Here is a 12500-nt window from a genome sequence, read left to right on the forward strand (position 1 = left end):
AGAAAAATGTATTTGAAAGAAATGAGTAGAAAAAGCTCCAGTAGACGTTCTGATGGTGAGTGGAATCTCCATCAGCTTCAGTTATCTGGACTCTTGAAGGTGAAGAGTTTCTGAACCAGTCCAGGATCGTTTGTAGGTAAACAGTGGAGCTGTTCAGGTGTTCAAATGAAAGACTTTACAAATGTGCATCATCTACAGCATCTCCCTGATCATAATCCTAAAAATGTAAAGGTACAACTTCTTCATTTGCTGTTCAGATGAGCTAGTGTTTTTTTTTTCCATTTATCACTTATATAAAAAAAAGTCAATAAAAACAGAATATACAACAATGCTGCATGTGATGGATGGTTGCCAAAAACCCACAAGGGGCTTAACATGTGGCAACCCCCATAAGGAGTCTATAAGCTAAAAAATACCATTCAGTAAAAACAATACATATAAAATCAATGCATATTCAATTCATGCATGTACATACTTATATCAAACTAAAAATACATGCCATATGGAAAAGTACCATTGTTAAGAGGAAACCTTTGTAGAGCTTTTTTAAACCGAGTTTGTGAAAGTTTTTGAAAGAGGAAGGAAGACTGTTCCAAATGTTACATCCTCCGTATAAGACACTAAACTGTGACTGAGTTATGCGAGAGAAAGGCCGCTGATGAGACAGCAACCCCGAGTGGGATATTCATGAAATTCATTATTAAAATTGAACATATTGGTGAAATGTTGAGGAAGAAGTTTTCCAATTGAATAGAAAACAAACTGACCAGTTTGAAGTTGGTTAACTTGATGAACATTCAGGACACTGGCCTGACAAAACAAAGGTTCAGATGAAGATAACCCAATCTGATATCAAATAATCCTCTCTGGGTTCTCCATCCAAACATTTTTTTTAAATAATCAGCAAATATATAATAATAAAGACTAAGACTCTTTATGAAATCAGTAAAAACATAACCCTCTCTGGGTTCTTTACATAAAAAGTCAGGAAATATATAGTAACAGTATTTTAGATTTTAGAAAATCAATAATAACCAAATAAATCTCCGTGGTTGTTCACAGAAATAAAGCTTTTGTTGTTCATCTACAATCTCAGGTAAATGTTCAACTTCAGGTGTAGAGCAGAATCTCCTAAATGACTGATGTGAACAGTCTCTGAAGGTTTCTGTGTTCTTTCCTTATAATCCAGTTTTGGAGGTTTCCAGGCATTCTGGATCAATATTCCTCTTAGCTAACCTTTTTGTCATTTTTCCTTTTTATAATGGGGGGGGGACTCTTAATGGGGCCAAGTGAGGTTGCAGTAGCAATGGTTTTAGCTTGGCTAACATTTCGATTCAAACAAGCTTTGTCTATGAAGACTCTCATCCATCCAGGTAGATTCCATTATAGTAGAAGGGTTTAAAGGTTGTCATCTGGACTTGGTTTTTAAAGTTGAAGACATTTCACCTCTTATCCAAAAGGCTTTGTCAATTCTGAAATAGCTGGTAAATGAGCTGGTATATATGCGCTCATGGGGGAGGAGTCAGACCTGAAACTGCATCTACAGCAGTGTTCTGAAACCCAAACAAACCGAACCACTTTCACCTAGGTCATTAACAGGTGAAAGAGATGACCATGTTGGGGAGGGTAGCTACTGAGTCCCCAACTCCAGCTGAGAACAAAAGACTCCTAATAACCCGAAACCATGAAGTCTATGTGAACAATACTATCCAGTTTCACATATAAACCATTCTTTTTACCAGCTATTTCAGAATTGACTAAGCCTTTTGGATGAAAGGTGAAACGTCTTTAACTTTCAAGTCCAGATGACAATGTTTAAACCTACTATGATCAACGAAGCTTTATTGACATGAGGAAACAATACCAGGGATTCCGTTTTCCATGCTTCCAATAGTCTTTATCACGTGGCCAGCCCAAAAATATAATAATGCAAAAAAAAGAACAAAATAGGGATCTCTCTCTGGTATCGTTCAGGGGGCCAGGTCAAATGGATGGGGGGGCCATAGTTTGGGGACACCTGGTCTACAGCATCTACCTGATCAAAATACTGAAAGTGTAAAGGTCCAACTTCTTCATTTCAGACGATCCAGTGTTTTTGGGATGGATGGAAACAGAACAATCTCTGCTTTCCATGCTGGACTCCTTCTGTCTGCAGCTTCTGAATCTGCTGTTTCAATGTTCAGAAGTCTGTTTGGTTTGTTCTGATAAGGGTCCTTTAGGGTCCGGTTGGGTTCTGGCTCGGGTTCTCTCCAGGATGGAACTTCCTCATGTGTGTTTTCAGACAGTGGCTCTGGGTGAAGGCCTTGTCGCACAGTGAGCACTTGTAGGGTCTTTCTCCATTGTGGGTCCTCATGTGGATCTTCAGGTGTTCCGGCCGTGAAGCGGTCTTCCCGCACAGTGTGCAGGTAAAGCGTTTGATGCCTAAGTGGGTATTGATGTGGATTTTGAGGGTTGACTTCAGCTTGAAGCAGCGTCCACAGTGGGAGCAGGAGTGCGGTCTCTCTTCGCTGTGAACTCGTTGGTGGAACTTCAGTTTTGATTTCATCGTGAAGCCTTTACCACAGTCCTGGCAGACGAACGGCTTCTCGCTGCTGTGAGTCGTCATGTGAATGTTGAGCATTGTATTGCAGTGGAAAGTCTTGCAGCAGATATGGCAGAGGAACGACCGTTCTCTTTCCATGTGAATCTTCTTGTGGATCCTTAGAGTGCTGGGAATTTTAAAACGCTTCCCACAAACATCACAGGCAAAGTTGCGTTTTTCAGAGTGACTCATCAGGTGCCAGGACAAACCTCGGGTGCTGGACAGGGTCTTACCGCAGATGTGGCACTGGTTCTTGTTGTGGTTCTTTCTGTGAGCCTTCAGAAGACTTTTCAGACCAAAGGCCTTATCACAGATATCGCACTTGTAAGGCCGTTCCTCTGTGTGGCTCCAGCTGTGCACGCTCAGTCCACTCTTGGTTCCAAACGTTTTGCCACAAACGTCACACTGGATGTCCACCTTTCTGGAGTGCAGGTCTAAATGTCTTTTGAAAATATCTATTTTAACAAAAGTTTTCCCACATTCCTCACACTTGTGGACTTTATCGTAGGTGCTCAGATGTTCTTTCAGCTCTTCCGGAGATTCAAAATTGTCTCCACAGACGCCACAAACTGTTTGACGTTCGTCCATGTGAGTCCACGTGTGTTTGATCAAACTGCCTAGGGATTTGTACCAGCACCCGCATACTTTACAGGCCCTTTTTTCCCACCGTCCTCCAAGACTTTTACTCGTTTTATCTGCTGTTTTCTTCACCTCTTTTTGCTGCTTGGACTCCAGTTTCCATTCTGGATCCTCAGCATCATCTTGATCCACATCGTCCAGCTCAGAGTCCCTTTGAGGTTCCGGTGAGTCTCTGGACCCGGCTTTCTCACTGAAACCATGTGGACCCGAACTGCAGAGGAGCAAAAATCTCACATTACTTGGTGAACACAGTAAAGTCTGATGTCTGAACATTTCTTCTTTCCTCAAGTAAATCAATACTTTTCTCACTTCGGTTGACCCATCAGTGACGTCCAGTAAAACACAATAGAGATTGGAATGAACACAGTTGCTTTCTCCCACTCCCTCTCAAGCAAATAATCAAACTCTACTTCACAAACAATATTTAATGGATTCAATGTGTTGTGTGGGTAAATTTCCCAGGGAAAGCATTGAACAAACAAGACCATCCAGTGGGGGTCCTTAGGCTAGACCCTTCATGCTACTGACTACCTCATAACCCATGAGAGACAATGAACCATGTCATGCTGGCTCAGACGTCACTCTACCAAACCAGGTCTGCTTCAGGTGCTGGGGAACCAGAGCACCCTGATTGAAAGTGGGCTACTGGAACAAGACGGACATGGACTCGATGTAAGAACGGGGTCCTATTGGAATGCTACTACTCAAGTAATTCTGATCAGAGAGGTTACATGCAGAATGTGGAGTGAATGGATGTTTTCAAAGCCACAATCAAGCATTACTGCTAAAAAACTGGTAGCCCAATGACCTAAGATCCACAAACGACAACTCCTATCACAACTTGAGATAGAAGCGGTACAAAACAATTGCAATACTAAGGGAGAGCCAGAGCACCAGGTCAGAGAATAGGCTATACCACACTCCCACCCTAGGCTTGGGAACACAGCCCCAATAACTACAGATAGGCTGAGCGAGGCAGCACAATGACCTGAAAAACAAGATCATGTGTAGAATGAACACCAGCTAACCCAGACACAAACTACAGTTAAGTGATGTACCACCTGAACGTCTCCTGGAAAATGTGAATGAAACACTGAGGGCAAATAAGGCATCACTGTAATACTAACTGAAAATTGATCATGGAGGGGAAGTTAAAAATTATTACACTACCGTTCATAAGTTTGGGGTCACCCAGACAATTTGGTGTTTTCTATGAAAAGTTGCACTTTTATGTTCTGTATCATCTACAGCAGTGGTCCCCAGCCCCTGGGTTGCGGACCGGTATCGGAGCATGGGCCACTTGGTACCGGGCCGCAGACAGAAAACAAATGCATGTGTTAACTTTGATTTTGTCCGTTTTTTTTCTTCCTGATACTAACGGAAGTTTTATTTTGGAAAACTACCGGATTCTGTTCTGATCACATCTGTCTGTCTTGACGCGTCACGTGGCTTTAAGCAGCTGCTCGGAATGTAAAGTTAGTAGCTCCAAGCTAAAAATCTAAAACGCAAATACACAATAAAACGTATTTGGAAAGTGTCTTTGGCGAAAAAAAAAAGAGTCAGTGAGGAACCTGAAGAAGAGCCTTTGACTTTAAAGAAACATGAAGCTGCTGTTTCCAGACAAACCAGGAGCTTTCCTCCAAAACAGATTTATTCAGACAGTTGTTCTCATGGACCAGAAGCTGCAGCGATTGGGTCTCAAATGTTTCGCACGTGGAGATAATAAAGTTGCAGACGTTCATGTTTATCATGATTTTTAGAAAATACCAGTTTTACAACAGTTGTGTCATTTTATTTTGCTTTATTTATTGTTCAAAACTTAAAAGTCAGACGTGGTTAAAGTTAGCATCCAGTTGTTAGCATCTTCATCTTCATCACAACGTCTAAGTTTAAACCAGCAGCAAACATTTGACAGAGGATGAAGATTCAGTCAAATGAAATTGTTGACCTGAAAATGTTTCTGGTCTGAGGAAACTTGTACAAAGGAGATAAATGGTAAATTAGGGATCTCTTAAGAAACTTCACAACATAAAAATGTTCACCTGTTAAAAATAAATACTCAATGAATCAGGATTTATATAAAAACAAAATACAAAGAATCTTTTTGCTTTGAAAATTGATATGAGACTTGGTTGAGTTTTGAGTGTTATAATACCAATATTATTCTATGAAAGAAAAAAAACTGGAATGTTGCTTTTATTGAATTTTTACAAATCAGATACAAGTTCTATAAATCAACAAGTTGCCTTCATAGAATCTTTGTCATCTGCAAAAAAAAAACCCAAAAAAACACCCCCAACAATCTACAAATGTTTTTTTTAACTACATTTCTTGTATTAGCGTTTTAATGTGAAAAACAGGTTGTTCAAAAACAAGATACTAAAAATTATCAAAGGCGAACTTTAGGCCGGTCCGTGAAAATATTGTCTGACATTAAATCAATCTGTGACCTGAAAATGGTTGGAGATGTAAAAATGTAAAAGTCCAACTTCTTCATTTGCTGTTCAGATGATCCAGTGTTTATGGGATGGATGGAAACAAGAACCATCACTGCTTTCCATGCTGGAATCCTTCGGTCTGCAGCTTCTGAATCTGCTGTTTCAATGTTCAGAAGTCTGTTTGGTTTGTCCTGATAAAGGTCCTTTAGGGTCCGGTTGGGTTCTGGCTCGGGTTCTCTCCAGGATGGAACTTCATCATGTGTGTTTTCAGACAGTGGCCCTGGGTGAAGGCCTTGTCGCACAGTGAGCACTTGTAGGGTCTTTCTCCATTGTGGGTCCTCATGTGGACCCTGAGGTGTTCCGGCCGTGAAACGGCCTTCCCGCACAGTGTGCAGGTATAGCGTTTGATGCCTAAGTGGCTCCTGATGTGGCTTCTGAGTGTTGACTTTAGCTTGAAGCAGCGTCCACAGTGGGAGCAGGAGTACGGTCTCTCTCCAGTGTGAACTCGTTGGTGGTCTTTCAGGTCTCCTTTTGCCACAAAGCCTTTACCACAGTCCTGGCAGACGAACGGCTTCTCGCTGCTGTGGGTCATTATGTGACCGTTCAGCGCTGCATTGGAGTGGAAAGTCTTGCAGCAGATATGGCAGAGGAACGACCGTTCTCTGTCCATATGAATCTTCTTGTGGCTGTTTAGATTACCAGGGTTTTTAAAGCGCTTCCCACAAACGTCACAGGCAAAGTTGCGTTTTTCAGAGTGACTCATCAGGTGCCAGGACAAACCTCGGATGCTCGACAGGGTCTTACCGCAGATGTGGCACTGGTTCCCGTGGTTCCTTCTGTGAGCATGCAGAAGACTTTTCAGACCAAAGGCCTTATCACAGATATCGCACTTGTACAGACGTTCCCCTGTGTGGCTCCAGCTGTGCCAGCTCAGTCCACTCTTGGTTCCAAACGTTTTCCCACAAACGTCACACTGGATGTCTACCTTCCTGGAGTGCAGGTCTAAATGTCTCTTGAAAACATAGATATTAATAAAAGTTTTCCCACATTCCTCACACTTGTGGACTTTATCATAGGTTCTCAGATGTTCCTTCAACTCGTCCGCGGATTCAAAAGTGTCTCCACAGACGCCACAAACTCTTTGAGGTTCATCCATGTGAGTCCACGTGTGTTTGATCAAACTGCCCAGGGATTTGTAGCATAACCCACATACTTGGCAGGCCCTTTTTTTCCGCCGTCCTCCTGGACTTTTATCTGCTGCTTTCTTCACCTCTTTTTGCTGCTTGGACTCCAATTTCCATTCTGGATCCTCAGCCGAGGCATCATCTTGATCCACATCGTCCAGCTCAGAGTCCCTTTGAGGTTCTGGTGAGTCTTTGGACCCGGCTTTCTCACTGAAACCATGAGGACCCGAGCTGCAGAGGAGCAAGAATCTCACATTACTTGGTGAACACAGTAAAGGAGATTCTGATGTCTGAACATTTCTACTTTCATCAGGTAAATCAATACGTTCGTCACTTCAGATGACCTATCAGTGATGTCCAGTAACACATACTAGGAGTGGGTTTGGGTAAATTGCTTTCTCCCATTCATTTCAAGCAAATATTGATTCATTTATTGTCCGTAACAGTTGACAAGTCTGTCTAGTACAGGGGTCCCCAAACTTTTACCAGTGAGGGCCACATGGCGTTTCCATTCTCCGGGTCGGGGCCAGGGTCAGTTTGAATCAGAAAAGTGTGACGATTGCACGGGGGTCTAAATGTTAACATTAAGGTAAATGTTCAACTTCAGGTGTAGAGCAGAATCTCTTCAATTACTCATGTGAACAGTCTCTGAAGGTTTTTGTGTTCTTTCTTTATAATCCAGTTTTGGAGGTTTCCAGGAGGCTTGCCTAGTAGACACCACTGTAAGTTCTCTCTGATCAACTTCCTGTATTCTGGATTAATGTATCCCTTAGCTCACCTTTTTTGTCAACCACTGAACTATAAATGTGTTCGCCTCAGAGGATGATGCAAAGACGGAACTAGGCCTACAAAATAAATAGCAAATGTATCCTTTTTGCAATTTCAAGCGGTGCAATATGCATATTACAAAAATTGGTGAAAATTGCAACAAATGGTAACTTTAAATGTGCCAAAATAATTTTATGGCAGCTTGAAGTATTTCACGAATAAAAAAAAAAGATGTATATTCATTTAACCAATCGGATGGACTCCTTTACATCATTGACCAATCGGATGGAGTCCTTTTATGTTAGATGCTCGCCTCCTACGTAGACAAGAGACATTTGGAATTTGGAATATAATTTATGTTGAATCTCATTTAAAATAAGCTGTTGCAGTGAAATGGAAATGCTGTTCATAATTGTTATGCTATTTCTTCATGCATCACATCCCATTACCATCCTGTCATTCTAGATCGGGAAGTCCCACAGGATCTTTGCTCACTCATTCTCTACCACTTGATTGTGGCGCTCCATGTATGCTTTAACTGCCAGCATCTTACATCCTGCAGTTATGTGCTGGATTGTTTCAGGTGCCTCTTTGCACAGCCTACACCTTGGGTCTTGTCTGGTGTGGTAGATCTGGGGGGTATTCCAGAAAGCAGGTTATGCTAGCTCCCACGGTAAGTTTGAGGCTAAAGAAGTGTACAACCACCGCTTTTGGTTCCAAAAACAGAGGTATGTTTCAGGGTATGCTTAGTTCCCCAGGCAACTCATGCTCTGAACATAACCTGGTCTGGAGCAGGTTTAGTTGAAGGTTAGTTTGTTTTCAGAGAGGTGAAGCAGCATGGCGTGTCCATTTGAAGATGATTTAGTGGATGAAGAAGCTCAGATAATACTTTATCCACCGTGAGAGGGTGATAAGACCACATATGCTGCTGTTAGATCGGCACCGCAATGGATTGTGGGATACCATTCCCTTTGCCTGTCTTTACGGATTTGGGTTTAAGTGTGGGATTTTGACCAAATGTGTTTAGTTGTTTTTCTGTTTTACTGTGTTTTGCAGAGTTATTTGTCCTGTTATGTTTAATTCCTTCTGCACCATGAGTGAGAGGGAGGGAGAGGATGATGAGGTTATATAGCACCCCTACTGTATTGTGATTTAATGATTAATTCAGAGATATGGTGTATAGTTGCATGATTCAAATCTATCTTACATTCACTTTATTGTTATACAAATGAGTATATCTGCAGGCTCAAATTTAGACTTATGAGAGTTCAAGAATTACAATAAATTAAGATGGAAAAACATTTACTGAATTGGAGTAATATAACATTTAGTTAGATAAATATGTAAATTTGAGTTGTAAAAAAATATTGACTTGGATAGACCTGAGAAATTAGGTTGAATACATTTAACTCAATTACTAGTTTACAATTGAATTCATTAATTTAAGTTGGATTAGTTATATATATATATATGCGTCACAATGAAAATGAGATAGAAACTCTTGCGTTTACTTTGTTATTTTTCTCCAAGCAGAAACTCTTTATTTTGCTGATGATGCAATTGTATTACTTTTTTGATGGTCGTATAATCTTCATACGCCGTCATTTAAATCTCAGACTCCGTCTCACTGAAGTATGGCGCTCTTTTTTTCTCTCCACGCGTTTCCATGGTGACTCCGGAAATCGGCGATCCATTGAGAATGTCTTTATGTACCTGCTGTGCACGTGCATTAACCCAGGGTTACCAAGTGGAGCGTAATTACACTAACTCATATCCGGTCTTTTGGAACCGACATACCCAGAGTAAGCAAGTTTAGGCGGATTTCAGCCAGTGTTCAGGCTTAAAGTCAGGGGAGTTTAAACATGCTTCCTGGAATTCCCCCCCAGAGCCTCTATGGCTCTGGTGCTCAGGGCTTTTTCCTGAGCTGCCAGGATGAGTGCTTCAGTGCTGTCCTGTAGGCCAGCCCTTTCTAGCCATTGGTAGGACTTCTTGATATCAGCCACTTCAGTTATGGTCCGGTGGTACATCCCATGCAGGGGTTTGTCCTCCCATGAGGATCTGTCCTCCAGCACTGTATCCTCTGCTCTCCATTGCCTGAGACATTCACTGAGCACACTGTCAGTTGGGGCCTTGAGCTTGATGTATTCATGCATCTTGGATGTTTCATCCTGGATAGTGGCTTCTTTCTTTATTCGTTTATTTAACAGGGACAGTGCACATTAAAAGCATCACTGCAATGCGCCAGAATTAGCCCAAAGGCTATTTTTCATCCGTAGTCCCCGGACAGGTGTTAAAAATTGTCAACATAAAAACATCAATACATTAATTAAAAATATACATTTACAATTAAATTATCATCTTAAAATACATATACTAATAAAAACATGCACATAGAGAAAAACATAGAAAACAAGTATAAAAAACACAAAGGTGATAGAGGGGAGGAGGAAGGGCAGGTGTTAATCCAGTTCAATGTGAACATGTTTGCTGTGATATGAGCCAGTTTTTTAGGTTCTTTTTAAACAGAGTGTATGTGGTGATGTGTCTTATGATGTGAGGGACAGAGTTCCATTCTTGTGCTGCTGTTACAGAGAAGGCGCTTTGGCTGAAGGCACTTCTCCTCAGAGGAACTATACAGTCTTGTTGACCCGACCCTCGAGTCACTCTTTGGGAGGATCTTATTTTAACAAACTGACTGAGTGGAGGGGATGATAGACCGTTAATGATTTTATAGAATAGGCATAGTTTTGTATACTTAATGAAATTCTCCCAGCTTAACAGTTTGTGTTTTTGTAAAATGTCACAGTGATGATGTCTTATTGGTTTTCTATCCAGTACTTTAATTGTTTGTTTGTAAAGTGACTCCAGAGGTTTTAATGCTGATTTGTTTGCCTGTGACCATGTAGTGAGACAGTATGTCATGTGGGATAAAATCATTGCATGCATGAACATTGTGGCAGCTTGCAGTGACAAATTTGCCCTAATAAATCTAAAATTGGACAGGTTATACCTCACACGGTTACAAACTTTTTGAATTTGTGATTTAAAATTGAATGTTGTATCAATTAAAATCCCAAGGTATTCAAACTTTTCAACAATGTCTATTTTCTTTCCTGCCACAAAAACATCAGCCAGAATATTTTTACGGTTTGTTTTGGAAAAGAACATTGCAACTGTTTTGTTTACATTGAGACATAGACTTGACTGCTCCAACCATTTTGCCACATGTCCCATCGTTTCAGTGAGCTTCTCTGCCACCTCAGATGTGTTATTGCCATGTGAATAAATGACAGTATCATCAGCATACATCTGAGTGTAGACATTTGAACAAACAGAGGGCAGATCATTGATGTATAGTGAAAAAAGTAAAGGCCCTAGAATAGAACCTTGCGGGACACCTGTAGAGATAGGGAGAGGCGAGGAATGACAGTGATTTATCCTAACTGACTGGGATCTATTTGACAAATATGATTCTATCCATTTTATGGTACTAGAGGAGAAATTGAATTTGGTTAGTTTAGTCAGTAGCTTTTTATGATTTATAGTGTCAAATGCTTTTTTTAGATCAAGAAACACAGCCCCAACTACACCCCCCTTATCCAACAGCTGTTTTATGTTTTCTGTGAAAAAGCAGTTGGCTGTCTCTGTTGAGTGCAGAGCTCTAAAACCAAACTGCATTGGATGAAGAGAAAAAGATGTATTGTTGAGGTGTTCAATGATTTGTTGGGCAATAAGTTTTTCTGTGATCTTGGACACTGTGGGTATGATACTGATGGGCCTGTAATTTGAAAGCAACATGGAGTCGCCATTTTTGTAGATTGGAATCACCACTGATGACTTCCATGCGCTTGGAAATATGGATTCAGAGATTGATTGATTGAGAATAGTGGTCAAGGGAGATGTTAAGGATGAGCAGAGTTCTTTGAGCACAAAAGTATCCATACCGAATATGTCTTTTGTTCTGCTTGACTTAAGAGACATGATTGTTTGAGCGACTTCAGTTTCAGTGACAGTCATTAAGTTAAGTATAGGCTCTATCTTATTTATGGGACAAACATGCAAATCATTAGCTTTAAAACGAGCAGCAATTAAGGAAACAGATTCAATGAAACCTCTGTTGAAGGCATCTGCAACTGTATCTGGATCATTAGTAGTTTGTCCATTTACCTTTATTTCTAAACCTTTTTTACATTTTGTGTCCTTTCCTTCAAGTTTTTTCAATTGGCTCCATGTTTTTTTGGAATCCCCTTTGGCATTCTTAATTATTGTCAAGAAAAAATCTGCCTTGGCCTTCCGTATGCTTTTTACCACTTTATTTCTCAATGTTGTAAATAGATATCTTGAACTATGAGATTTACTTTTGATTGCATTTTTCAGTGCTAAATCCCTCTCTTTCATCAATTTTGTAATGTCAGAATTCATCCAGGGTAGCTGGTTTTTATTTTGTTTGATTTTGATTCTTGAACTGAAGCTTTTAATTGTTTCTTTAAGTGTTTTTGTGAATAATTCACAGTCCCTTTCACAATCAGTTTTCTTTAATATCTGATTCCAGTTGGTTTGATCAACAGCATTCTTAAAATCCTCCTTTATTTTTTTTGGAATCCCAATGAAGTCGTGTTCTGTGGCAGAAAAATTAAATCTTTTCTTTGATAGCTTTCTAACTACCAGGAGGAGATTATGGTCAGAGAGGCCAGCTAACATGCTGTATGTCTTAGTTATTCTTTCTGGACGGTTGCTAAAAAATAAATCTATCTGAGTGCTGCTTGAGTTGGTAATTCTTGTTGGGCCCTTAATTAATTGCACAAGATCAAATTTGTCAGTCACCCGCTTTAGATTTTTTCTTGCTGATGTATCCTCCCAGTTTATATTAAAATCCCCCAAAATCACAAT

The 12500-nt window shown here is 40.5% G+C and overlaps 1 protein-coding gene across 6 annotated transcripts in view; it reads right to left on the reverse strand.

Moving 5' to 3' along the window:
* Positions 1-12500, reverse strand: part of LOC105353778 (zinc finger protein 436) — a 101214-nt gene that overhangs the window by 43126 nt on the left and 45588 nt on the right. For 4 of the 6 annotated variants that reach the window (XM_023966223.1, XM_023966225.1, XM_023966227.1 and 1 more), the window contains one exon: positions 1478-3431. The exons of 1 other annotated variant lie outside the window; for it this stretch is intronic. In XM_023966223.1, the coding sequence (XP_023821991.1) occupies positions 2216-3431 (1216 nt within the window). In that variant the 3' untranslated portion in view covers positions 1478-2215. Of the gene's footprint in view, positions 1-1477; positions 3432-5006; positions 7074-12500 lie in introns of those variants that run through there. One more of the 6 variants, XM_023966224.1, reaches the window with a different exon arrangement.

The sequence above is a fragment of the Oryzias latipes genome, chromosome 18 (assembly GCF_002234675.1).
Source record: "Oryzias latipes chromosome 18, ASM223467v1".
Taxonomy (NCBI): Eukaryota; Metazoa; Chordata; class Actinopteri; order Beloniformes; family Adrianichthyidae; genus Oryzias; species Oryzias latipes.